General features: G+C 39.4%; 4 protein-coding genes and 1 long non-coding RNA gene across 8 annotated transcripts; 2 read left to right on the top strand and 3 right to left on the bottom strand.

The window, feature by feature from the left end:
• Positions 1-673: 673 nt before the first annotated feature.
• LOC115737402 (zinc finger BED domain-containing protein DAYSLEEPER-like) lies at positions 674-5429 on the bottom strand. 2 transcript variants are annotated; one of them, XM_048273729.1, is made up of 2 exons: positions 5118-5429; positions 674-3286 (listed from the first exon to the last, which is right to left on the bottom strand). In XM_048273729.1, exons 1-2 carry the CDS (start codon positions 5118-5120, stop codon positions 827-829), a joined length of 2463 nt encoding a protein of 820 aa, XP_048129686.1. In that variant the 5' UTR covers positions 5121-5429; the 3' UTR covers positions 674-826. The 2 variants fall into 2 exon arrangements, with proteins under 2 accessions (XP_048129686.1, XP_048129685.1); XM_048273728.1 differs by lacking the exon at positions 5118-5429 and adding an exon at positions 3957-4940 and having other exon boundaries at positions 674-3287.
• On the top strand, positions 4025-20655 carry LOC125313758. The gene is made up of 3 exons (XR_007197338.1): positions 4025-4037; positions 20165-20171; positions 20605-20655. It is a non-coding gene; the product is annotated as an uncharacterized LOC125313758 (long non-coding RNA).
• Positions 9459-18395, top strand: LOC115737470 (PX domain-containing protein EREX). Of its 3 annotated transcripts, XM_030669591.2 has the most exons (11): positions 9459-9923; positions 11464-11574; positions 14339-14437; positions 14609-14695; positions 15037-15145; positions 15251-15503; positions 15603-15999; positions 16546-16710; positions 16793-17035; positions 17314-17532; positions 17887-18395. In XM_030669591.2, exons 1-11 carry the CDS (start codon positions 9663-9665, stop codon positions 18151-18153), a joined length of 2211 nt encoding a protein of 736 aa, XP_030525451.1. In that variant the 5' UTR covers positions 9459-9662; the 3' UTR covers positions 18154-18395. The 3 variants fall into 3 exon arrangements, with proteins under 3 accessions (XP_030525451.1, XP_030525450.1, XP_030525452.1); XM_030669590.2 differs by having other exon boundaries at positions 15251-15999; XM_030669592.2 differs by lacking the exon at positions 9459-9923 and having other exon boundaries at positions 14347-14437; positions 15251-15999.
• On the bottom strand, positions 19226-22151 carry LOC125312549 (plant intracellular Ras-group-related LRR protein 4-like). The gene is made up of 4 exons (XM_048273741.1): positions 21722-22151; positions 20291-21612; positions 19619-19691; positions 19226-19376 (listed from the first exon to the last, which is right to left on the bottom strand). The coding sequence occupies exons 1-3, from the start codon at positions 22052-22054 to the stop codon at positions 19655-19657; spliced, it is 1692 nt and encodes a 563-aa protein (XP_048129698.1). The 5' UTR covers positions 22055-22151; the 3' UTR covers positions 19226-19376; positions 19619-19654.
• Positions 22152-22334: 183 nt separating this feature from the next.
• Positions 22335-24624, bottom strand: LOC125313691 (disease resistance protein L6-like). Its single transcript, XM_048273512.1, has 3 exons — positions 24140-24624; positions 22723-23848; positions 22335-22352 (listed from the first exon to the last, which is right to left on the bottom strand). The coding sequence occupies exons 1-3, from the start codon at positions 24622-24624 to the stop codon at positions 22335-22337; spliced, it is 1629 nt and encodes a 542-aa protein (XP_048129469.1).
• Positions 24625-24936: the final 312 nt, after the last annotated feature.

Below are 24936 nucleotides of genomic sequence, written 5' to 3'. Positions count from 1 at the left end.
TTAAGAAGACGCTCGGACATTGCTAGAGACAAGAAGCAAACGAGTGGGGAAGCTTCAGCTCATTGCATAATTATTGTAACTTGGTATTCTGTAACATTGAGAGAGCCATCAAAGCAATCCCACTTATTACTTGCGGAGCAGAACCTAATTATATGTAATCGCATATGCATCAGACTAACAAACGCAGAAGATGGAATTAAAAGACCCTCGTCTTTGATGAGTCCAATTGGACATGAAAAGGGAGAACTAAGCTCATGGGCAAAGGAAAGCTTACTAATCATTCTTTGAGGGTGACGCATACTAATCCGCAAAACACATGATGAAGGTTCATCATATTGCAACCCGTTAGTTTTTTGGTGTAGAATTGCTCTTCATTAAATTGACAAGGAAGGCAAGTTTAAAACCTACCAAGAATTTAGCAGTTCATAGTTGAGCAACGACACTTCCTTTGGCCGATCACGTCTTGGAGGTAGACAAGATTTCTGGATATAAGTTCCGAATGATCAAAATCCGTAGTTGACAATATCATCTGCATCACAGCATGTGTGCCCAACTGCAAAACCCTACTTTACACGCAGCCTTTCTGTCAAAGACAAGCATAATAGTTGAAAACGAGGGATATTGTTTTGAACGGATCTCAAATTAGCTAAACTATTAAAAACAACGAACATTGAATTGCAAGCACAATGCTAAAATACTATGATTAATTTGATTGGCAAGGGGACCCATCTAAAATACGAGCGAAAGTCAAGAATCCACCAATCAGCATCCACACAAAGATAAACTAAACTAAAAAAGTCAGGCAAGAATATTTGAAATTCTAAACCTAGACTTCAGCTTTCATATATGCACTAGAAGTCTCGGATGATCCAGACTGGAGCCAGTTCTTGGCGCAAACGAGAGCTTCAAGCGTAACCGGACGCAAAGAACTGCGGTAACTGTCAATCTTCCTGCTTTGGGTATCAAAGATAGAATCAGGATCAACTATCGAGATTGGTATGGACAAAACATCAGCAGCCATCTTGGAAAGAATAGGGTACTTCAGGTTATTTAATTTCCACCAACCCAATAAATTGAAGTCTTGTACCCTCGGCAAAAGAGACTCCTCCAAATATTGATCTAACTCGGACTTTGTCTGCTGGCCACCAGAGATCTCTGAAATGTAGACATCAAAATCCGAGAGCCCGTCCCCGAAGGAGATGACAGTACCATCATGTGGCAGCTCTTCATGAGACACTCCTTCCTGAGGCATTCCTTCATCTGGCAGCTCTGTTTTTATGATGCTCTCAGTGCCATTCTCCATTGGAGCTTCCGGAAGAGGAAGTACAGGTGCAAAATAATCAAGAAAGAGGTCGTGAATACCATCATCAACAATTCTAATCCACGTTTCAGCATCCTCACCAAAAATTCTAGAGAAACTAAATTCTACAAGTTTCATCTTGAATCTTGGATCCATGATTACTGCAACCGATAAAATAAGGCAGCATCCCCTCCAATATTTGTCGAATTTTTCTTGTAAAGGCTTGATTAGGTTGCTTACAAATGGGTCCTGGCTCGTTGCAGCATGTGTGAGATCCAGCTGAAGTTTAGACACTTCATGGAAGAAGGTACTGGCAGTTGGGTATGTCGGGCCAGTCAATAGATTTGCGGCATCAAACAAAATCTTCACATAAGAGCAGAGAGTCTCTATTTGCTTCCAATCATCCATTGAAGGGGTTAACTTATAATCAGGATCGGATGCATCGAAGCAGGCAAATACTTCCTTGAGCTCACACGCAGCTACTAGCATATGATAAGTTGTATCCCACCTTGTTTGGTCATCAATCAGCAGGTCCTTCGTACTAGGTACTTGAAGTTGTTGCTTAAGCTCATCAAACTTCTCTTCGTGAGCTTCTGAAGTCTTCACATACTTCACACTATCACGGATTTTCTTAATGGTACCTGCCATTGACCCAAAAGCATCTCGAGCAAGATCACTTAACAGATGTGCGTAGCAACTCCCAATGAGTATCTGGCCATTGAGCAAAAGTGGATTCTTTACTGAGGTCAAACCTTTCAGATTCGCAATAACAGCTTCGCTGGAGACGGACTGATCAACAGTGAGGGTGAACAGCCTACCTTCCAAATTCCAATCAGATAGGCAAGCCACAACAGCCTGATTAAAAGCATGATCTGAATCGGGATAAGGCACCATTACAACATTAAGAATGTGGCGATGCACCTTCCAGTCACTATCTATGAAGTGTCCAGTCAAGAAAACATAACCTAGGTTCTGGTTTGAAGTCCGAAGATCCAGTGTCAGATTGACTCTTCCTGGTATTGTACTGATGAGGTTCAAAAGTCTTTGCTTTTCCCTCAGGTATATAGCTACACAATCACCTTGAACAGTATTGAAGCTCACCATATTGTAATTGGGATTGAGAGTCCGAACAAAGTCGATGAAACCTGGATGTTCAACAATGTGTAGAGGATACTCATGCATGATAATCATCTTGGCAATCTCAAGACTGCATCGCTCTTGGTCGAGAGGTACATTTGCTATTGCAGGAGTTGTCCTGTACCGACGTTTTGGTGGATCAGTTGCACTTCCATAAGCACCAGCAGACTTGGAACCCGATGTATATGGAAGAAGTTGATTCCTCTGACGGCTAACGGGACAGATGCCCAGGGCAATATGCCGTTTTAGGTGGCTCGTACCTGCCAGCTTGGAGCCAGTTATATAGGCAAACGACTTCTTGCACTGCTTACAGCAAGCCCTCGTATGTCCAGGACCCACAGTCTCTACAGTGAAGTGTTCCCAAACAATAGATTTCTTTCTTCTGCGCTTATTAGGCTGTGTCTCTGAACCAGGTTGCTCATCATCAAGAGGGGTAGCGGGAGTAGCAGGGACAATAGCCATATCTGAATCAGGGACAAAATCCATATCTGTTTCCGGGATAACAGCATCATCTGTTTCAGGAATAGTAGTATGATCTGTTTCAGGGATTGTAGCATGCTCTGTTTCAGCGATGACAGCATGCGCTGTTTCAGGGATAACATCATGCTCTGTGTCAGGGATAATAGCATGCTCTGCTTCAGGGATAATATCGTGCTCTGTGTCAGGGATAATACCATGCTCTGCTTCAGGGATAATAGCATGCTCTGTTTGAGGGATACTAGCCGCATCCGTTTCTGGGAGAATAGCAGCCTCTGTTTCCTGGGCATGGGTGGTATCTGTTTGAGGAATACTAGCAGTATCTACTTCCGAAACGATAGTGGCATCGGTTTCCATGGGAGAAGGTGCATCCCTGCAACCATATGGAGGCATACCTTTAACTTTATGCGTAAAGTAGGACCAATAAAAAGGATCAAAAGATGGAAGATCGCATACATTATGTTATTTGAGCACAAAAATAAGCAAAAAGACTCAAATAACAAGTAAAAATACATGAAAAGGAACCAACACCAGGTAGATGGAACTGGCAAACAGAGTTAATGCACGAAGCATGACATATATGCATTGCAAGAAGCAAAAATAATTGCGCAGCATTGATACCTTAATCTCCTCAAAATTTCTATATCCCTGCTCTGTCACAGCTTCAAATATGAAAACATAGCAGGAATAATAAAAAACCTACATCCATGTGGGGACGAATTTGTCCCCAAACTCACTGTCAATGTTTATCTCTTTGGCTGACTACTGTTAACCAAGCAGCGGCACCCGTTCATGCTGTCAACTTGACTGCCCACACCCACTCATCTAATGTCCGATATGTAAGTGCTCAAACGAAACCCTCATTAAATCCAATATTCCGCACATCAAACTAATGCAGCTTAAATAAAACTACAAATGACCCGAAGTACTAATGTTCTGAAATATTTTCCCTTCTCTTCGAAATAAATAAAAATTTTGAGCCTATTTTCAAACTGGAGAATTAGAACTTAAGCTTCAAAGAATTACAAAACAACTCAAAAACCTTCTCAAGTTGTGCAACATGAATGATATAAACTCTAAGCTGAAACTGAGACGAAGATTCACATGAACCAAACCACCGAGTGTACTTTTGAAAAGATCTCTGTTTTCATATTCCCACGCTTTGCAGGATCTGGGCCTGCCATCCATAAGGCTCTTGTAGTGATCCTTGGTGCACCAATTGCCCATCATAACTACAATCTAGTCAAACATGGGTTTCCAGAGAAGATGCGCCCATTGTGCTAGGTGTAATATTAGCAAAGAAGAGCCCAGTCATATATGCTGTGTGACCTTTGATGCTACCTGTAACAGCTGTAGCTGACGCAGTACAAACCGACTCCAAAAGAGTTGTGTAGTAACATTGCCAAGTGGCCATAGAACTCACAAATCACTAATCATTCTCACATTCACTCGGTTAAATACTTGGATCTCGCATAAAACATCTTGAAATTCACTTCTTGGAAAAAGCAAAAAACCTCGACAAGTGGCCTAATCAGTCTTAGCCATAGTGACTGAAATTCCTCACATGGTTGAAATTTCAGGCGTCTCCCACCTGAAGGTCGTAAGCATATAGCTTTTTATAGCCAATAAAGCCTCAAAGTGTTCCATTGATGGCTATCTTGGCTATGATATGAAGTCTTCTTAATCCAAATGCATACCACCATGCTTTAGAGCTGTGCTGAAGCCAAGGTTTGAAATAAAAATCCTAATCCTTCGCCTTCCACTACAAAATCACAACACAAAAGCTATACTAAAGAGACCAACAACATAGCCGTAACAACCGTTTTCTGGAAATCATAAGAGATTCTTTGTCTGTCCTATTTTGTTTTCAGATGTAGCCTCAATCAAATACATATACCAAAACCCTAGAAAGTTTAGTACCCACTTCAAAAGCCAGAGTTGGTGCGACTCTTAGCCACGCGAAGACATTCACAGTCAAAAATCTAAAACACTGCTTAACGAGAAAACTCAACCCACGCCGCAGCTGCCGCTCAAAGCTACATAATCCAAGAAAACACTCTTCTAAACACCCACCAACCGGCAAAGCCACAGCAGAATCATCAAACGAAAATCGGAAGCCGCAATTCAAGCTCGCAAGACAAGCGCGCACGGCCGCAACTCCCAAACCCCGCGAACAAAACCAAAGAGGAACAGAAATCACTCACATTCTTTCACAGGCCGTCAACAGTCGGAAACCACGGCGAAGACCCTCAGCTCACCCGGGACGAATTCGCGGCAAATTCAAACGCGCCAGACTAAAAAGAAGGAAGAAGAGATTTGAAATTTTGGAGCAGCAGTAGCAGAGGGCGGTATGGTAGCGGGGGAGGGAGGAGGGAGCACTATGGGCTTGAGCTCGCTCGCAAAGCTTCGAGCTTTGAGCTTCAGAGAGAAAACCCTAATGGACCTTTTAGGGCTAGGGCTGATAAAAACTCGGTAGAAATAGCGTCGAGGCCTTTCTCAACAATAAAGGTGCGACCTTTGGGGCGATGATGAGACTGTCTTATACGACGCGCGGAAATAGCAAATAGTTTTTTTTTTTTTTAAAAAAGGTGAAACAATTTCAAAGGGTTTTAAAAACCGAATTGGATTTGGACTTTGAGGTCCACCGAGCGGAGGCTGGCCATTAATAGAGCCCACCTCGACGTTGATTTGATCTTGGCCGTTGGATCTGACTAGGATGTATCCACTAGGATTTCATTTCCTCTTGTGGGATTTTTTTATAATTTAAATTTTGCCCCTTTTTTCTTTTCCTTTTTTTTTTAAGCAGTTTAGGTGGGGGGTGATCCGGTGCATCACAGTTTATGTTAGTTATTAGTGAGATTGTTAGTATGTATTATTAAGTCAAAAACACCCTTTTGTCTCACTTTGTATTTGTCAAAATTACCCTCACATAAAAAATTAAAGGGTTAATACCACGAAAAATTTCAAACCGGTACACCTATGATAAATTTATCTCAAATTATTTTTTTTACTACAAAAAATCATAAACCGGTACAATTGTGACAAATTTACCCCAAACCGATATACCCGTAACAAATTTACCCTCCATTAGTTTTCGTTAAATCTAACCATCAAATTGTTGAGTTGGATGACATGTGGCAATTCATGTATATACTAGTTTGGGATTTTTAACTTATATTTGTTACACATGTATAAATTTGATATTTTTTGTAGTATTAACCCAATTTAACGGAAGGTAAATTTGTCACATATGTACCAATTTGAATTTTTTATGGTAAAAATAATTATTTCAAGGTAAATTTATCACATATATATCAATTTGGGATTTTTGATGGTCAAAAAAATAGTTTGGGGTAAATTTGTCATAGATGCACTAGTTTGGGATTTTTCATGGTAAAAAAATTAATTTGAGATAAAATTATCATAGATCTACAATTTTAGAATTTTTCATGGTATTAACCCAAAAGTAAAACCAGCCATTACTGTCTCTTCGCCGAGTAACCCATCAAGTTCACGCTTGTGTTATAAGGACCCAATGCACCTCCGCTTTTCATGCGGTATCCATTTGCGATGGAGCTAGCATGCCTCGGCGATAGTTATCAAATTAAGCGAGAAAAGGAATTTCACATTACATTACATGACAAATAATTTTTGATAATCGGAGGCATGATCGCAAAAGTTCGACGTCCCGAAGACCCACAAATCGCCTATATGCCTCGTGAACCGATTAAGTTTAGGTTTTTGATCCGTGCTAGTTCCTTTGATATGACTGATAAGAAATCCTTGTTCCTCCCCGATATTGATAGACCAATCAATATCGACACCAATCATGTGTGCTAAATGGTGACTTTTTGAGCACATGACATACCTATGGACTTAGTTTTGGGGATCGAAATACTTGTGAAGGTTGTAACTTTTAGGCTTTGTTTATTTCCTTGAAAATGAATGATTTCAAAAATATTTTCTTAAAAACAACCTTTTCTATCGCTTAAAATAATTAGTCAAATAAAAATGAATGCACCATCCACAACAAATTACATCTAAATATTTTCGCAGACAATAAAAATATTTTTCGTCTATTCATTTCAAAGAGATACAAGTGACAATTTTTAAGAAAATATTTTTCTAAATTGTTTATTATTTGCGAAACAAACAGAGCCTATAGATATTTGTTACGCGAACTTTCACGATATAAGTTACAAGGGAAAAGTGAAATTTATTGTTGAAATGTCGTTAAAATCATCACATGTGTGCATTATCCTCGTAGGTGAATAACAAAGGGAATGAGTTCATTAAAAGTCTTATAACTTGTCGCGAAAGCGTAATTAATTCTTAAAATTTTCAAAAAGTGCAATCAAGTCCGAAAATTTATTAAATTAGTTTAATCAAGTTCTTCCGCTAGCACTATCAATTTATTTAACAAAAAATGTTGACGTGGCATAGTTAAAATTAATTTTCTCTCTCCTAGTGGCTTTCTTTATTATTTTCTTCTTTAAGCTTTTAATAGATCAGACATAAAAACTAAAAAAAAAAATATATTATTTAAAAACACAAAACTGGAAAGAGAGAGAGAGAGAGAGAGAGAGAGAGAGAGAGAATGGGCGCCTAGTGGGTGCCCGCCGCTCCTTATCGGATGAGTCGTTGACCAGGCGAGGGCGGCAAGCGCGCCACAGGGGGGTTGGGTTGGGTTGCTGTGATCACCCGGCGACCTATGGGTCTACATTAATTTTGCTAAAAAACAAGAAATGGAAACAGTAGCAGCCAAAGGAATTCCCAAAAAAAATGCATAAGATCTGGGACAAATTGAACGCTCAGAGGCTTTCCACTCCGAGTACAGTAGGAGAGAACAATCTTAATGAAGTGGGGGTTCTTGGCCTCGAAAAGCTAACCATCTTCTTTGGCATAAAGAGTTGCTCCAGCCGTGAGCAAGGCCTCCCCAGCCCCGGCAGGCAACCCGCTAGGCCAAGCGAGGCCTTGCCAACCCTTGGTGATGGTCGGTGTCGCCCAAGTTTGCGCTGGGTGCCCAGATTTGTGCAATTCAAACCTGGGCAGGCCTCGCCCACTCTAGGTGAGGGCCAGCGAGACCTCCACAGGGGCTGGTGATCCGGCCACCCTCGTCTAGGGCCGGTGACCTCCACCGGCACCTCCGATAATGAACGGCGGGCACCATCACCCTTCCGTTCTCTCTTCTTTTCCTAGTTTTGTTTTTTTAAATGATATTTTAACTTTTTTTTAGTTTTAAAATGTGATCTAATAAAAGCTTAAAGAAAAATAAAAAAAATTACTAGGAGAGAGAAAATAATTTTAAAAATGCCATGTTAGCATTTTCTATAAAAAAAATTGACGGTGTTAACGGAAGGATTTGATTGGACTAATTTGACTCAATTGCACTTCTTGAAAGTTTTAGGACTCAATTGCACTTTCGCAACAAGTTTTAAGACTTCTAGTAAACTCATCCCAATAACAAAGTGCAATCGTGCTATCATCTCGAAGCTGCTCATGTAAAGAAAACTTCTCGTGATTACCAGCAAAAATAGGCAATATTTACTTTCCGCTGATGAAAAATAAATCAACATAGAGAGAGAGCGATTTTGTCCCTATGAAGATAAATTTCCAGCTATAAAAGGTGTGAAGGAAAGTAGAATTTGGGAAACAAAAATGAGCAAATAATTATTGACAACTTCAGCTATGGATAGAGGAATATCATGATTAAAGCTTGTATTTTGATCCTCATAATTTACGAAAGTGAATGAGGAAAAAATGTAACAAAAAAAATTACCAAAACGAGACATGTACATGTGCACAATGTATTGCGAGCGCCGCGACTGATGGAGTATACTATTGGATATGATAAATCACTAATCATGAGTTGATTTATTTATTTAAAATGGGTTCAGAGTTTTTTTTTTTTTTGAAAACTTTCAAAATACATATGAAAAAAATTTGGCTGTTGATAAGTAAAAATGTAATTTTTCAATGTGAAAAAAGCTACTAACCATATAGAGGAAACCCACGTAATATAATCACTCGGTTTCTTGATAACTTTTCAAGAGATAAGCGTATTAGAAATTTAAAATTTGCCGGAAGGTGAAAATCAGATCTAAAAAGCTTTCAAAAAGTTCGGTCAAGGCGTAAAACTTGTGAATAGCATATTAAAATACTATTTGTAAAATTTGTAGTAAGTATAGATATTTCGCGCGGTGAAAATATTCGACATGAATATTGATTTTTTTAAACTACATATGATGTTACCGGCATCGCAATAGGAAGCCATTCCTTGATTGACAAGAGGCTTGTGATACGTGTTTATCGTAATGTGATGATAGTGTCATAGTCATTTGTTACCACATCAAAACTTGTTCGACATTACATAAAAAAAACTCCGAAATCCAAGTAGATTTCATAATTGGAGATTTTTGGTGTGTACGAGCGAGACTTACACGACAAATTTTATGATAATTCGTGTATTTATTATTATTATTATTATTATTATCTCTCAAAATAATAAAAACGAGAAAAAGAAAATTCAGGACCACGGGGAAGGAAGGAAGGAAGGAACGGCATCGCTTTTCTTCCCTGAACCTCCTCCTCCTTCTGAGCTGAAACCTTACGCGCCTGCAAATTAAGCCTCAAAACTCCAGTTTCCTCTGCGATTGGGGGCCACGCGCCGGAGCTCAACTTTCGCTTCACCTCTCCACCGCCCACTGCCCACCGCCAACCACCACCGAATTTCCTCATCGAATCGGAGATGAGTCTATACGCAAACGACTTTTCTCTCTTCGACTTCGGCTTCTCCGATTCGGTCTTCGACTCTTTATCTCAACGCTTCGATTCGCCCCCGACCTCTCCCACCCCCTCGACGTCGTCCAGTTCCGCGATTGCCAACGCCAACGCCAACGCCAACGCCAACGCCTCCAGTTCCGCCGCCGTCGAGCCTCCGAATCATCGTCACGATGGCAAATCGCCGTTGCCTCTCGGGATGGACTGGAGCCCTCCTCCTCGCAATTGGGTATTTCTATTTGGGCCCCTTCATTCGACCCGCGATCCAAATTTTATTGCTTTATCGCGACCCTCTTTTTTCCTGTAAAGTTGGGAAACTCACGTTGCGCGGAAATATGATGAAGCTTAATTTGTTTCGTGTGATTTTATCATATTCTGGAGTGTTTGGTCAATGGACCTTACTCGTTCTCAATCCTTGCAAGAGTTTAGGCTTGCTTAGATGGATAGATTGGTTCATTGGATTGCATTACTTATATTTAGTGATCAATGAGGTAGTGATGGTATGGTATCACCTTCCTGATTTTGATTCTCCATGATCGAAGGCATCTGCGAGTGTGTTAAATGTGATGTCAATTAATAGTTTAGTGAGACTTTCAGAATGCTTTTACGTATTATGGTGGAGGGAGTGATACAATGCGCATGCCTTTCAAATCTTGGAAATGTTCATACTTTCGTTCTACTTATCTTGCTGCTGAGTTTATTTTTTAATTTCTTGGGGTGGGTATATGTTTCCTATACGTCGAATTGTGTATACAAAGGGCGGTCTTAAGTGGAGTGCTTCTGTTTTAACTTGGTTAGCGAGCTTAAACTTTTTCTTTCACATGATCTATGTTGTAATGATATTAATACTTGGTTGATATCCCACCCAGTGAACTAGAATTTTTGTTTAGTGAATGTGTATCTGAATGAAGATGTTCAAATGTTCCATCAAAGGATATTCAAATTTCCTTTTGATGCTCAACCAATGAAAAACTATTGTTTCATTTAAACACGAGATAGAGGTTTACTAAATAAAGAATACTTGGGTGCAGAAATAGTTTCCCATGTGGCAAGGAAACTCATCTATCTGTTTAAGTAATTTCTATAACTCTGAGATTGATGAAGAGAAACAGCTTTTCTTTTGTCTTAAACAGTATCAGTGATAAGAACGAGGGACTGGAAATGCATTAGATCTCATTAAAGCTTACAACTTTCAATGAAATGTACTTTGTTATCCTGTTTTCTGTTTTCTGTAGGCTTGGTGTGAGCCATTGGGGAAGGCATGAAACATTCCCTGTACTTGCTGTTTCTTAATTGCGTGGGCTTACTGGTAAAAAAAACCATATCTGGGGCGTGATCTGGGGCGTGGCTAAAGGTTATAGAAGTCTAATGCTTGAAAAATGTGTCACGATACTCGGACAAGACATTCTAGTTGAACACCTCTACTCCCCTGGATGAACTTCTCAAGAGAAAAGAGGCATGTCAAGTTCGGTATAATATAGTACTAGCTTTGCACCCAAACCTTTTTACCCTAAAGCTGGTGACTAAAGGGAAATGTCTGTCGCTTCTCATAATTTGCTTTACACCTATTACTGGATAAGCCCAAAATTGCGCTAGCATCACTGCAATGTCATCTAGGCTTTATCTACAAAAAGCAAAGTCACCTAGGCTTTGTGCAATAACACCAAAAATTCTCGTGGCCATTCCATATTCAGATACTTTATATGGTTTTCTGCCCGTCTTGTTGAAATTTCATAATTTCAAGGTTTGATTCTTGTCTCTGATGGCAGGATGGGCGGACTACTGTTTGGCCTCATGATCCACGCACAGGATGGAGCTACTGCGTCACGATTCCTTCCTGGATTCTCCTATCTGAATCTAGGGGTTCAGACCCCATAGTGGTACTTAATGTTTCCTAGTCAACCAATGTAATATCTTTCATTATGCTACTACATGAGTACCTATAATATTTGAGCATCGGATGTAGAGCGCCTGTTGGGAAATGAATGGTATAGGTACTAAAATTACACTCATTTATACACACATAAGTATACTATATGCGATGTTTCAAATGCTGGAGTCTAGACTGTCTTGTTTTGTGGAAAGCAGTTGAGTGACACATTCAAAGCACGTGCTGCATGTTTAATACTTGGTAGAGAGCATTTGTTTGGTGATGATCATACTTATTTTATTAGGGTTGATTCAAAATGATTCTCTCTTTTTTAATTGTTTAATAACCTCTTCTTAACATTATGGTTATTTAGTTGTGTGTACTTATTGGATAGAGTGATTGGTATTGCATTCAATATTGGTGGATTAGAAATAAATTAGAGTAGCTGATAGGAAATTGCCCTTTTTGTTTCATCCTCGTACGCTTACACGAATTTAGCTTTGGTCCCTGTACTATATTTCTGACACATGTAGTCCCCCAACTTATCTCTGGTGACAATTCAAGGACGAAATTCAACTTACCGTCTAAATGTGGACGGATTAAGCTGAGTCAACATGGGCATATCGGCATGTGGCGCCTAGATGTACTAGTTACTTAAAAAGTTAACACTTTCGGTCCGCATACTTTAATGAATGTTCTGTTTTAGTCCTTGTACTTTATTTTTGTTATAAAACTAGTCGTTGAGTTATTTTTCAATAATAAATTGATTTCTTCATCACATTATTATGAGAAATCTTATCAAAATGGCAATTTAAAACAAACAAGTAATTGGTGATTCCTACGTTTACAAGTGTGCATAATTTGATTGATTGCCTCAATTGCCTCATTGAGATTAATTCCATCGTATGCAATAATTTAATATCCACAGTTCAGTGTAGATCCATATAGAAGTATCTAGGACTATATTTAGAGAAAAAGGATCATTTTAAAAATAGTTTACCCTCAGCTTTAACTCACAATTGTATAGCTAATGTATTTTGGAATGCTTGTAAGAAGCCTTCAAATTATAGTATCATCAGGAACTCCTCATCATATCCATCGTGAAGACTTGCATACGATGGCATTTAATAATAAGACTTTAAATTAGATTGGGCAAACTTGTAAATTTGTAGGAGTTACCAATTAATGCTTGGCTTTAATCTGACATTCCATAAGATTTTGGATTAAGATGTGATGAAAGAAGTTAAGTTATTGTTAAAAAATAATGAGGACTTTTTTGTGACAAAAACAAAGTACAAGGATTAGAATTGAACATTTCGAAAAGCACATGGAAAAAACTTGTAATTCGTTTAGAAACTTGTACATGTAGGCGCCACAACTTAGCATATTCCGTCCTCATTTTGATGGGAAATCAATTTTGTCCTTAAATTTTGCGGAGATCAGTTGGGGGACTGAATTATAATGAAACATGGTACAACGATCAAAATTGAATTAGGTTAATAGTACGGGTTTTTGTAATTTCGACTAAATTTTTTATGAACATCAACATGATTTTAGATTCTTAACTTTGGATACACGGCTCAGCTAGCCCCATCTATGTTTCTTACATGAAACCAATGTTGCAGGTTTGGGATCCTAAGTTGGGTTGTTTTGAGATCTTCAAGGGATGATCATGGATTGTTCCTACAATTTAAACATATTGAGGCAAAGGATGTGAATTTTAATTACCAATTAAAATAAAGTGCAATTTTGAACTTTGTTTGCACTCCCATTCATATGGAGTCAAGAAGAATGAATAAAGCTTGGAACCTTCCTGTAAAGGTCAAGTGCTTCATATCTTAGTCCATTGTCCATGTTATTGCCAAAGCAGTTTATAAAGCATGAAATATAAAAGAAAAAGAAATGATTGTATTGAGAAAGCAAACCCAAAAAGAGAAAGGAAAGCGAAATAAAGATACAATGTGGTATTGTAGAGTGCTCAAGTGCGGTGAAACGTCTGGCAGATAAGCCATGCTATGATGATTGTACAGCAATGTCACATTGTTTTGAACAAAGGAAAATGTTGGTTCCAACTATAGCAGAGGCATGAAGAAAAAATAAGCCAAGAAGGGAAGAAGAATAAAGACCCAATGGTGAACAATATGTTGTGGCGCTTAGCAAAGTGTACATAAGAGTGGTCTCTAGACCGACTGAACAAGAGGAGGATGGAATGGCATCTTTCTCTTTCCCAAAGCTCTACCTCTTCTTCATGTTTCTTTCTTCTTTCAGAATTCAGGAGTGTTAAAAAGAAGCTTTTTTTTATTCAAATTACTATGCCCCAGTAGGGAAAGCATTTAAGCATGTGGGTTTTCCATTAACTGCAATTGCTGAAGATGACTAAAAGCCGAATTAAAACCATAGACTTTTCTATATATGTATACTACCATTGCCACTTGTTTATTGGACCGTGGTCATTTTTACCGCGTGGTGTTGATCTTGATGTGACAGTTCTTGCAGTAGTTTGCGATCTTGAGTATGTATATTGTTGATCTTGATGGTGATGTCACTCTGTCACTTCGTTCTTCATGCTGGTGATCTGTTATTTTCTTTTTATTTGTTTTTTTCTGCTGTAAATAGTGACAGGATTTGTATCTGGGTAACTAATTGCGTAGATATTTTTGTATTCTAGAAGATGAACATCCTCATAACACTATCTAGTTACAGCGATTCGCCACCTGTACTTAAAGTATAGGTATCACAAAGTCATTTTCTGTTTTAACATTCATGTAGAACAGTTTTTCAGGGTTCAAGTTGGCATACAATCGCCAGAAGGGATCACAACAACACGAGGAATATTGCGAAGGTTTCGTGATTTTTTGAAGCTTTCAAAGGAGGTGAGTTGTCTGTTTGTCTCATGATAGCAAAGTACTCTAGATGGGCATTTACAAATATATGTAATTCGTGGAGTACGCTCATAAGCTCCTAAATCCTCTTTTGACAGTGAGATGGTTAATCATTAAATTAAACTATTCCACTAACTGGATACCTGTCTCCATGATTTGCAGCTTAAAGAGGAATTTCCAGTGAAAATGCTGCCTCCAACTCCTCCGAAGAAAATTCTGAGATTGAAAAGCAGGATACTTTTGGAAGAGGTATGCTATGTCTCTCTCTCTCTAGTATTTATCGTGCCCTAGCATTCGTTTTTCTAACACGCCTTTTATATTTGCTATGCAGATTTCACAATTAAGTATAACTTGTATTTTAGGCAGATTAGAAGTGTGCTTTTCACTGATCTTTTATATTTTCTTTTGGTGTTTACTTCTGATATTGCAATATGCTCAAACTTTACATTTATCGCATTAAGGGCTTAATTCCTTGTTAGTCCAAGATCTACTGTTAAGTAATGCTCTCTGTTTGCTACTACTTTTGTACATAATAGATTCATTCTCATGAATGGTGATAGTAATATGCTCAAACATTTAGTTGACTGCAGAGAAGGTGTTCTCTGGAGGATTGGATGGATAAACTCTTATCTGATATTGATTTATCACGATCCGCTGTGGTAGCAAACTTTCTTGAGCTTGAAGCTGCTGCGAGGTCATGTAGGTGCTCGTTTGATGAAACCGCATCAGTTCATTATTTCTCTTCACTTGAACCAAGATTTTTGCATGACATATATAAGGGCTCTGTTTTCCTATATTTTGCAGATTTTGATGAGGTACATGTGCAGAGCTCAGACGCAAATGCGATTGCCACTGATGCAGTTCCACTCTTTACTCCACAACCTGTAGCTGATGTTTTCAATAGTGTTGTAAGTCCATCTGTTTTGTCAGATCAGGGCAATGATTCATCCTATGAGATATCTGAACTTGGATCACCAAGACTTGGGCATAGTGATTCTGCTGATCTTGGCATTGACAACTCTGAACATGAGTTTACCTATGCGGAATCAAATGTGAAGTATGGACTCTTTAATAGAAAGTTCATTTTGGACAATATAGAAAGATTTTCCTGGCCTAAAGTACGCAACAGAGGTGTTAACAGAATTTTGAATGGCAGAGGAGCCCCTTATGATAATGTTGCCATTGTCAAAGATCAGTATGACAAGGACTTTCCTTCTGAAACAGAAAGTCACATGGTTCATGCTCGAAGACTATCATCAGAAAGTGTTGGTAGTGACTTAAGCTCCAGAAAAGCGAGTGAAGGAGTTGCATTTAATCCCACTGCAAACAATACTATGTACAATCCCGAATTTCCTGACATGCAAAATTCTGCCACCGCAAGGTTACAGTTTCCAAGGGACTTAGCTGTCGCTCTTCCATCAGAAGAGCGGCATAAGTTGAACAGACTTCTTACAACTGTGCAACAAAGGTTATCGACAGCAAAAACAGACATGGAAGATCTCATCGCCAGATTGAATCAAGAGACTGCTGTGAGACAATTCTTAACAACAAAGGTACATTCTGGCCTCTTGGAAAATTTGTTGAGTCTTGTATCTATTCATCATCTCCACTCAAGAGAAATGATTTCTGCCTCTCCACCATTTTGTATTTTGAGATAAGTGTTGTGATTTGTTCCATCAAAATTTTATCTTGTATGCAGCAAATTCTTGGTTGTTCTTTCCCCGGCTGGTCACTCTGAACTTCTCCCTATAGTTTGAATATATGCCAGTGGTCATATTGATAGAATCCGCTCCACTCTACTCAATGGATGAAAGGGGTCAATGATCTATTTGATGTATTCATCTCATGTTTAACCCTTGAAAGCTTGCAGTATTTCAATTTGTTATATTTTTCTGTTTTGTTGAGCTTTTATATGGACACTCACTCAATTATGGATCATTCTGCTTGCAATATCCCCATCCTGAGACACCATTACATGATTAAGAGGCTGTTATTACCTAGTTGCGCATTGACTTTTCTGGCTGCTTCTATGTTCGTGTGTTCATTCACGTGTCATTGTTTTGGATGATGCAACTAAATATATGAAGATTGTCTTGAAGGTCAAGGATCTGGAAGTGGAACTTGAAACCACGAGGTATAATTGCAAAGAAAACATGCAGCAAGCAACTTTGATTGAGAAAGAAAGGTTTACTCAAATGCAATGGGACATGGAGGAGCTTCGAAGCAAATGTTTGGAGGTGGAAATGAACTTGAAGGCTGAACAGGTTTCTATTACCACGTGTTTCCCATGACTTATATTTTATTGCCTGTACCAATAGGCATTTTCAAATGTTCTAAAATTCTCAGGAAGAAAAGGCTCGAGTTGCATCGGCAAAACTATCGGCAATTCAAGAGCGAGACTTGTTGCTTAATGAATTGGATGTTGCTAGAGAACACCTCAGTAAACTGCATAAACATAATGAGGAGTTGGAAGCAAAATCAAAAGCCGATGTGAGGCTTCTTGTCAAAGAGGTTAAATCTCTTCGTAGCTCTCAGTCAGAATTAAAGCAGGAGCTTGGCCGCCTCATGAGAGAGAAAATTGAAGTTGAGGTAATCTGCCCTTTTTGCGTAATAAGATTTTTTTTTCCATAAATTGAGAATATTTTTACATGCACAAACGAGGGTTGCACATCACAAGCAGTTCACAAGCAGTTCCTTTTCTATTATTGCATTCATGATCCCTTATTTGAAGTCTGAAAGACTGGCAATTTAGTTTAAGTCTGCTGGCGTAATCACCTTTAAATCAAGTTTTTGAAGTCTCAAAGGCTGTTCTCTCTCTCTCTCTCTCTCTCTCTGCCTTAGCTCATTGTTGCGTTTGTCTTGTTTAGCGAACTCTACAAAAAGAAAAACAGAGAGGGGAGTCTGCAAGCGCTGCAAATGCAAAGCTGCTGCATGAATGTGAAATTCTTCGAAACCGGCTTCAAGAATGTAGCGTTAATTTCCTTAGTGAAGAAGAAGATAAGTTGATTGTGGATACCTCTTCACCATCTGATGCAATAGATCTACTGATAACATCTGACAATCGAATTGGGCTCCTTCTTGCAGAGGTATTGTTTGTATTTCGGAATTTTAACCTTTTTTTTCCTCATATTCTATTTGAATCTTAATTTTTGGTGTCTATTCAAATCTGCCTCAGCACCCCCATATAGACACCTTCTTCTTGTTCTAGATTCAATTATGCCATCCCTTATATCACCTCTTGATTCATCTTCCTGCAATTCGATAAAAACCTGAACCTTATATAATGAATGGAGCGTTGTTCAACTTATGTTGTGAATTGAACCGGTGTTCTCTAATTCATGAAGTCAAGGATATCAAGTTCTTAAAGTTTTTCTGCATTATGTGATCTTTACTGCATCACTTACCTGGCAGTTATCATGCTGACCCGTGTGCATTATCAGGCCCAACTCCTCGCTCAAGATGTAGAAAATGCTGTTGTAAAAGTGGATGAGACTCGGAATGGTAATGATGGCAAAGGGAGGACGAGTGACGATGAATTGAGGAAGATGCTGACGGACATGTTCATTGACAATGCAACATTGAGGAAACAAGCGAATTCAGTAATCCGTTGTGCTTTAAATATGTATGTCCAAGCCGAAGAAAAGGATGAAGATGATGAAGAAGTCCCTTTGCGAAAAACCGTTTTAGGCAAGTTTTTAGAGAGATGATGTGAATTATGGACTATGGATGGTGGGTCTTTTGTCCTAGTAGAATTAGCAGCAGCTGCTTGTACATTTGTGCTGGTATTAAATGAGATTGCCTCTGCTGCAGGGTGGTTCCCTTTGTCGCGGAAGGTGATCATTATTCGCACTGTATCTTTCCTTTTGCGAGATTTATTCTTTGATTGACATTTCCTCCAGAATTAGAACAGCTTGCTCATATCAAATACCAACGCTCCACATTTCAAGAAGTGGTAGCTTTGGATGTACATACTTGTAAGATTGTATATGATAAATAGGAAATGAACTTTTGTTAATTGATTTTAAAAGTTTCTATTTTCCTTGTGGTATAGTAATCCTTCTGTTGCATAATTATAGAACCTCAGACCTCTCCTTTTTGCTGGAATCAAGGACCCTAGATTGACATCACTAAGAATCCAGGACCCTTTTTTGTATAAACGTCTTTTTTCCGTTAGTATTTGCTGGAAAGTAGAATCTTAGATTTACATCACTCAGAATCCAGGACATATACTCTGGCTTTTTTTATTCTTTATTTTTTTTTGTGAAAGGTCTTTGAATTCCGCCGTTTGGGTTGTAAGGTTGCAGATTCAAAAGGGCAATTGAAAACAAGAGGCAAGCGCTAAAAAAGAAATGATCGTTTATAAAAATTCTCTTCCATCATTGCGCTCGAGTCTTATGTCGAGTCTTTTAAGCTCTATATGCTCAATATTTTCCCCTTGGTAGTCCTTTTTGTGATTCTCTTGTCCTGAGTTTATAATCTCTTGATTACATTTCTCACTGGATCATCCTTAAAGATCATATACGAGTAGAGCAATAGAAGTGTTTAGAAGATGCTAGGATTGCCAAATTCCAATGCAAGCTTTTGAACGAAGATGTACGTCCAACGTGCAAAAAAAATCGCCTCTGCCAATCATATTGACTTGCTTATAACTATTAAATCACATCATGGATGGCATTAGTTTGCCATCGTACCTGATGTATTTAGTGGATCACTTTAGCCTTAACTGCCAATCAGTGATTTATGATTGCGAAAGTCTGGCCTCACGCACTCGTTTCTACATTAATCACAAGTGGTATCATGACTTACATTTTCGCTAGTCCTCACAAACAAAGAACATAAGAAAAGAGAGCAAAGTACTATGCCAATTATGATGGCCAATGGACCTCCATCCTGGCTGGGTACCCTGAACCGCGACAATCCTCCGCAGGAGCTGCAAAATTTAATTCTCCAAGTCATACACACATACATACACGCCAGAGCAACATTGTGAACCAATAGAGTAGACCTCAAATTTTGCATACAGTTTCGCTCTATAGTTACGGCAATTACGTAACCTTATTATGTAATTATTGCAGCTAATCTCTTTCAAGCGTGCACGTGGTGGAATCCTTAAATATAAATAATATAGAGTACGATAGGATGTAAACCGGGACACAAATTTGTTTATGTTACATCCTTGGTGGTGTCCGAGACCGGACACAGCATCTCCTACTCCTGTTTGATACCAAGCACTGCCGCGCTATACCTGCACAATGAGCATATTCATGGGAAGTCATTCAATTTTACGGTGTTCGGATCCAGAACAGAAGTGCTCCAATGCTTGCTGCTGCGGGGATTAGTCACTTAGCAAAGGGCATTCCTTTCCTAATGCCGCATCATCTACCATCAAATGCGCTGCCATAACGATTTACGGTGCAACATACACATCTCAGAAACGCTAAAGAAAAAAAGGAGCTTATAATGACAGAAGCACATGATTTTCAATATAGTCATATGTTCATCTATCTAATCAAGTCCTCCAAGAGCACTCGGGTGATTTTCACTTTTTAAGTACATTTGACTTTCTATAATAATATTATTACCCTCTTAGTAATCATACATTCGACTTTCTACAATAACGTAAGTGTTAATTACAAATCATGAATAAGATCTTCCTTTTCCCTCTCTTTCGAAATTCACGATTTTTACAAAAGTGATTGGTACTGCAATTATTTTAAGGGTTGAGGTGAACAGGCATGCATGCTATAAATTGAATATTTTTAACAGGAACTAATAGAAAATAGCTCGAGGGAAAAAAAATACACTAATAAAATTAGGGGAAGAAGATACCAAAGGAAATTTTACCAACCGCAAGAGAATATGAGATGGTTTTTTCTATACTGACTATCCTTCCAATCTTTGTATTTGCCATGAAAGCGTGACGAATTCCCGCATCCATAAATGTGCAAATAACACATGTCTGGGAGGCGTAGAGCGGGCAAATCTAGCAGTGGACATTGACCGAGATCCAAATTCTGTAGCTTCTTTAATTCTGATAGATCGGGCAACCTTCTTAAGCGACTACCTTCGCCAACCCTCAATGACACCAGCGATTCCAATTTCTCCACACCTTGAATCTCCATTAGTCCCGGGCAACCAAACACTGTCAACATTTGGAGCCCCTTTAACGTCGATACGGATAGCCTCTCAAGCGAGTCCCTAGAGCTCACTTCCAAAATTCTGAGTTTCTCCGGCTGCTGTCCAAGCACATGTTCGAACTCGACCTCCCTTAGGCAACAATTCTCAAGGCTTAAACGGGCTAGATTTGTCAAGTTGGAAAATGGTAACCTTTCCATCGGTAAATTGAGATTGTGTAGAGTCAAATCCTCGAGACTGGACGGAAGCCCTATCAGAGATCGGGGGTCAACATAAATTTCAAGAACCTGAAGCTGAGAAAGAGTAGCCAAATCGGTAGGAGGAAACGTGACATATCCCTGGTTCCTACGAGATGAGACTTTCAACGCTTTAAGATTCTCCAGCATCCCTATGGCCTTTGGTAGCACTCTTATATTACTCTCACTTGCATCTAGAATTTCCAATCGTTTGAGATCCCCAATACAAGCGGGTAATTCTGTGATATGTGTACCCACCAAACGTAGCTCAATCAAGGACTCTAGCCCTCCTATTGAGTCCGGTAGCTTCTTTATCGGAGTCATAAAAAGATTCATCTTCGTCAACATTTTAAGATCTCCAATAGAATGAGGCAACTCTCTGATTCCCGTAAGAGCCAAGTTCAATTCAAGCAGTGATTTCAATTTTCCAAAAGAGTCTGGAAGTTTTCCAAGTGAACAAACCTGTAAAGACAAATACTTCAAAAGCGTCATCTCTCCAACGGAATAATGAAGTTCTCCAACATGCATTCTTTCTAATTCTAGCCTTGACAGGGATCTTAGACCACCTAATGCAGAAGGTACGGCAAGAAGGTTGCCATTGTCAGGCCCCCTAAAAAATCCATCGATGTGCAAGTGCTGCAGCTGCTCTAGTGTAGAGATAGAGCCATCAATCACTAGCGAGGTTGTACAACAATGAAGAACCATTCTTTCCAAATTCTTGCATTTCGAGAGGTCAGGAATCCTCATCAAGTTTGGGCAAAAAGCGATATGGATAACTTTCAAGTTCTCGCTCACCTGGAAAAACAAACCAAGGATCATACAAGTCAAGAAAGACAAATGGGTAAGTTTGGTTAGGGAGACAAATGCCAAAAAAAAGTAAACTACATGTTATATAATGTTGTACCAGGCATGGCCCCCATCCAGCCCAATCTTCATTAATGGAAGTGTCCAAAAGCTCGAGCACGGCTAATTTCTCGAGACATAGATTTGTCGCGTATAATTTCGAAGGGCAATTTTTCCAAGAGAGCCATGTTAACTCAGAGAGAAGATTCTTAAAGTCCCCTACCAAGTTCCCGCCCTCTAATTCCAAGAATCGTAAATTGGGCAGCTTCGAAAATTCTTCACTTCCGAGATGCTGCATTTTGGACAGTCCCATTAGTCTGAGTGCTACGATTTTGCCTGTCCCCTGGTGATAGGAAAAGCACAAGTAAACACATTTGAAGTGGATGACAAACATGGTACCGTACAAGTCCGAGGAACTTGATTATATTCAATAATGAAATACACATTATTGATTTGTACTGATCAAAATCGAGAAAATCATAAAAAAAAGAGAATTAATCAAGTTAATCTGACTTGTTCATTCTACTGAGGAAAAATTTCTCATACTGTATAAAACCTAATAATATTTCTAATCCATCAATTTAAGAGAATTTTCATGGTCAGATGGTAACAGAGAACATTATTATCACAGTGTAAAACCCTTTGATAGAAAATACTGCCTATATATTTAATTCCTATGAAAAGTTAAAAACCTGCAATGGTTTTGCAATTAAGAAAAAGTTATTAGACGTAATCTTCATGAGTCTTGAGGCGATTGCGACTCTCTTGATCGAAACCCTGCTTGGTCTAGAGCGTGTGGAAGCCCGGTCACTGCAAAGCATCTCTTTTTAAGGTTTCAGATGAGTTTTATCACAGAAATGTTGCTAATGATTTACTAACTTCTTCGATCTGATATGTGATATTATAACCGTCAGTGAACTCTTATAGAAACCTTTTCATTTTTCTTTGCCAAAAGAAAAATTCAGCAAAAAAATTTACTTGCGAGAATTTAACTTCACACCCGTTGGTAAATGCATGTCGATTTTCCCCCCAGTGAAAATAGCAAAGGTGACTATAGCTTACCCCTATCCGCTGAAGCACCTTCAAGGCAATCTCGGGCTCCCACAACCTACTACGCTTTCTGGATTCATTGTCTTCAAGTTGAATAATTTGTCTTCCGAAATCCCTAAGCTGGTCATGCATCCATAGCGTATCATCTTTTTCTATCTTTATCAAAGACATACGAGCAAGAATGAGTAAATCGGCTTTTGGGAAATAGCCAGAAGCTTCCCACATATAGCATGGGTGGAGTATGTCTCTTCCAATGAAGTAACATGCGATGTCAAGAAAGATCTCTTTTTGAGCAGGATCTAACATGTCATAGCTGATCTTTAATTTTATAAAAACTTCCTGATTGGGCATTGAATCTAATTTCCTCAACATGCCTTCCCAAATCGTTCTGTTTTTGCCGAAAAGTGAGGCACCAATAACCTCGAGAGCTAATGGAAGTCCACCTGTTTTGTTGGTAATTTTGAGCGAGATATCTTCATATCGAGGTGGTGGGGAATCCATCCCTAAGGCATGTTGACTAAAAAGTTTAAGAGCATCAGAAGAATCCATTTCTGCCATTTCATAGATTTCATACTCTTTAGAACGTGCTTGGTTCCAACTACTCTCTTCGCCCTCCTCTTTGATTGGCAAAAAGTTGATGTCCCTCGTTGTAAGGATGATTTTGCTCCCTGGACCAAACCAATCGCTCTTTCCGGCTAGTTTAGAGAGTTGGTCCTGCTTATCCACGTCATCAAGAATAAGTAGAACTTTCTTATTGCGAAACCTTTCACTAATTATGTTGATCCCTACATCAGAATTGTGGATCTCAGGAGATCTGCATTGGAGAATTTCTGACAATAACTGTTTTTGCAAGTCAATAATTCTACCACGCTGCGCAGATTCGCGAACATCCGACAGGAAGCTACAGCCATCAAATTGATTGGAGATTCGATTAAAGACGGCACTTGCGAGAGTTGTCTTACCGATGCCACCCATTCCATGAATGACCACATGAGGGACATCATGAGTTAACAAGTCCATGATAGCTTCCACTTGATCATCGATCCCCACTAAATGTTTGGGTAGGTTTCTCCTCCTTTTCATTAGCTTGTTCCAAACCTCGTCCAATATAGTGTTGATGATTTCACCTTCACCATGGCTGCCATATTGACACAAGAATTTTAGCGTGAAACAGATGGTAGATGAATCTCTAGTTGAGTGGCTCAGGGAAGGAAGACAATAATGACGAGGAAAAAAGAAAGAAGCAAGGATGGCAGGACTAGTAAAAGAGGACAATAAAGGGAGAAAACTGTACTCCTTATAATCATCTCACTTTTGTAGAGATCTGCAAAAAAAAATTAACTATGAAAGGAAAATTTTCTTCTCCTCCTTGCTCTTCTCCCCATTAGAAAAAAAAATAATTAAGTACATTTCGATCGGACAGTCTCACCCTTTACCCTTCAACGCCAATCCCCTGATTCTTGCGACCTCGGTCAGAGCCTCCTTCCATTGCGGAACATCGAGGCCGTACTTCCCCTCGTGCTTCTCCAGAGCATCGAGGTACAGTCGAGTTTTGAGCTTCACATCGTCCGGATCCACGTCATAGAAAACGGGTAGGATCATTTTATCTTTGGCCTTGCTCGAGCATTCCATCATGTGCGTGAGCTCGCCAAGACACCACACACTGGATGCGTAGCCCCTAGAGAAGATGGGAAGATATATTTTGGAGGATTTGATGGCATGCAAAAGCTCGTCTGCAATCTTTTCGCCTTGTCGGATCTCTTCGTTGTCTCTGAAAACACGAATCCCAGCTCTAACCAGGGAGTGATAGAGATTATCGGTGAAGCTGAGCCGGGTGTCGGGGCCTCTGAAACTCAAGAACACCTCGAATTCGGCCCCCGAGGACGAATGCCCGTCATCGACAGAAGCAGACATCGCTGATGGGCCTGGTGAGTCCCTCTTTCCCTTCATCTTTCTTTGAGGAGCTCAAGATCTTAACCGGATGTGATCACAGCGAGATGGGGAGTCCTCCTTGCTGAATCTGATCTGGGATTCCTCGAGAGGAAGTAGCGAAGCGCCAGAGGCAGGAGAATGGCGATGCGCTTTCGCTGTGATTTCGCGTATTTGTTCGTTTTTGTGTCCGCACATAGAAAGAAAACGAAGAGCGACGACTCTGATAAGTCAAGCCAATGGAAGTCCTCCAGAGAGGCGGGCCCCGACCTTATCAGCTCACGCGGTGAGTTCGCT

The sequence above is a fragment of the Rhodamnia argentea genome, chromosome 2, assembly GCF_020921035.1.
Source record: "Rhodamnia argentea isolate NSW1041297 chromosome 2, ASM2092103v1, whole genome shotgun sequence".
Classification (NCBI taxonomy): domain Eukaryota; kingdom Viridiplantae; phylum Streptophyta; class Magnoliopsida; order Myrtales; family Myrtaceae; genus Rhodamnia; species Rhodamnia argentea.
Note: the sequence above shows the minus strand (reverse complement) of the source record. Positions and strands in the feature narration are given on the sequence as shown.

Excerpts from the sequence above, each read along its gene's own strand:
- LOC115737402 (XM_048273728.1), bottom strand. The coding sequence starts at position 4,144 with ATGATGGGCAATTGGTGCACCAAGGATCACTACAAGAGCCTTATGGAT. Across the intron at positions 3,288-3,956 it reads ATGTTGCACAACTTGAGAAG|GGATGCACCTTCTCCCATGG; the intron begins GTTTTTGAGTTG and ends ATATGGTTGCAG.
- LOC115737470 (XM_030669590.2), top strand. The coding sequence starts at position 9,663 with ATGAGTCTATACGCAAACGACTTTTCTCTCTTCGACTTCGGCTTCTCC. Across the intron at positions 11,575-14,338 it reads GGGGTTCAGACCCCATAGTG|TTTTTCAGGGTTCAAGTTGG; the intron begins GTACTTAATGTT and ends CATGTAGAACAG. Across the intron at positions 17,533-17,886 it reads TTGGGCTCCTTCTTGCAGAG|GCCCAACTCCTCGCTCAAGA; the intron begins GTATTGTTTGTA and ends GTGCATTATCAG.
- LOC125312549 (XM_048273741.1), bottom strand. The coding sequence starts at position 22,054 with ATGTTTGTCATCCACTTCAAATGTGTTTACTTGTGCTTTTCCTATCAC. Across the intron at positions 21,613-21,721 it reads CTGGATGGGGGCCATGCCTG|GTGAGCGAGAACTTGAAAGT; the intron begins GTACAACATTAT and ends TTGTTTTTCCAG. Across the intron at positions 19,692-20,290 it reads CTCATATTCTCTTGCGGTTG|GTATAGCGCGGCAGTGCTTG; the intron begins GTAAAATTTCCT and ends CTCATTGTGCAG.
- LOC125313691 (XM_048273512.1), bottom strand. The coding sequence starts at position 24,624 with ATGTCTGCTTCTGTCGATGACGGGCATTCGTCCTCGGGGGCCGAATTC. Across the intron at positions 23,849-24,139 it reads TTGGCGTTGAAGGGTAAAGG|CCATGGTGAAGGTGAAATCA; the intron begins GTGAGACTGTCC and ends TCAATATGGCAG.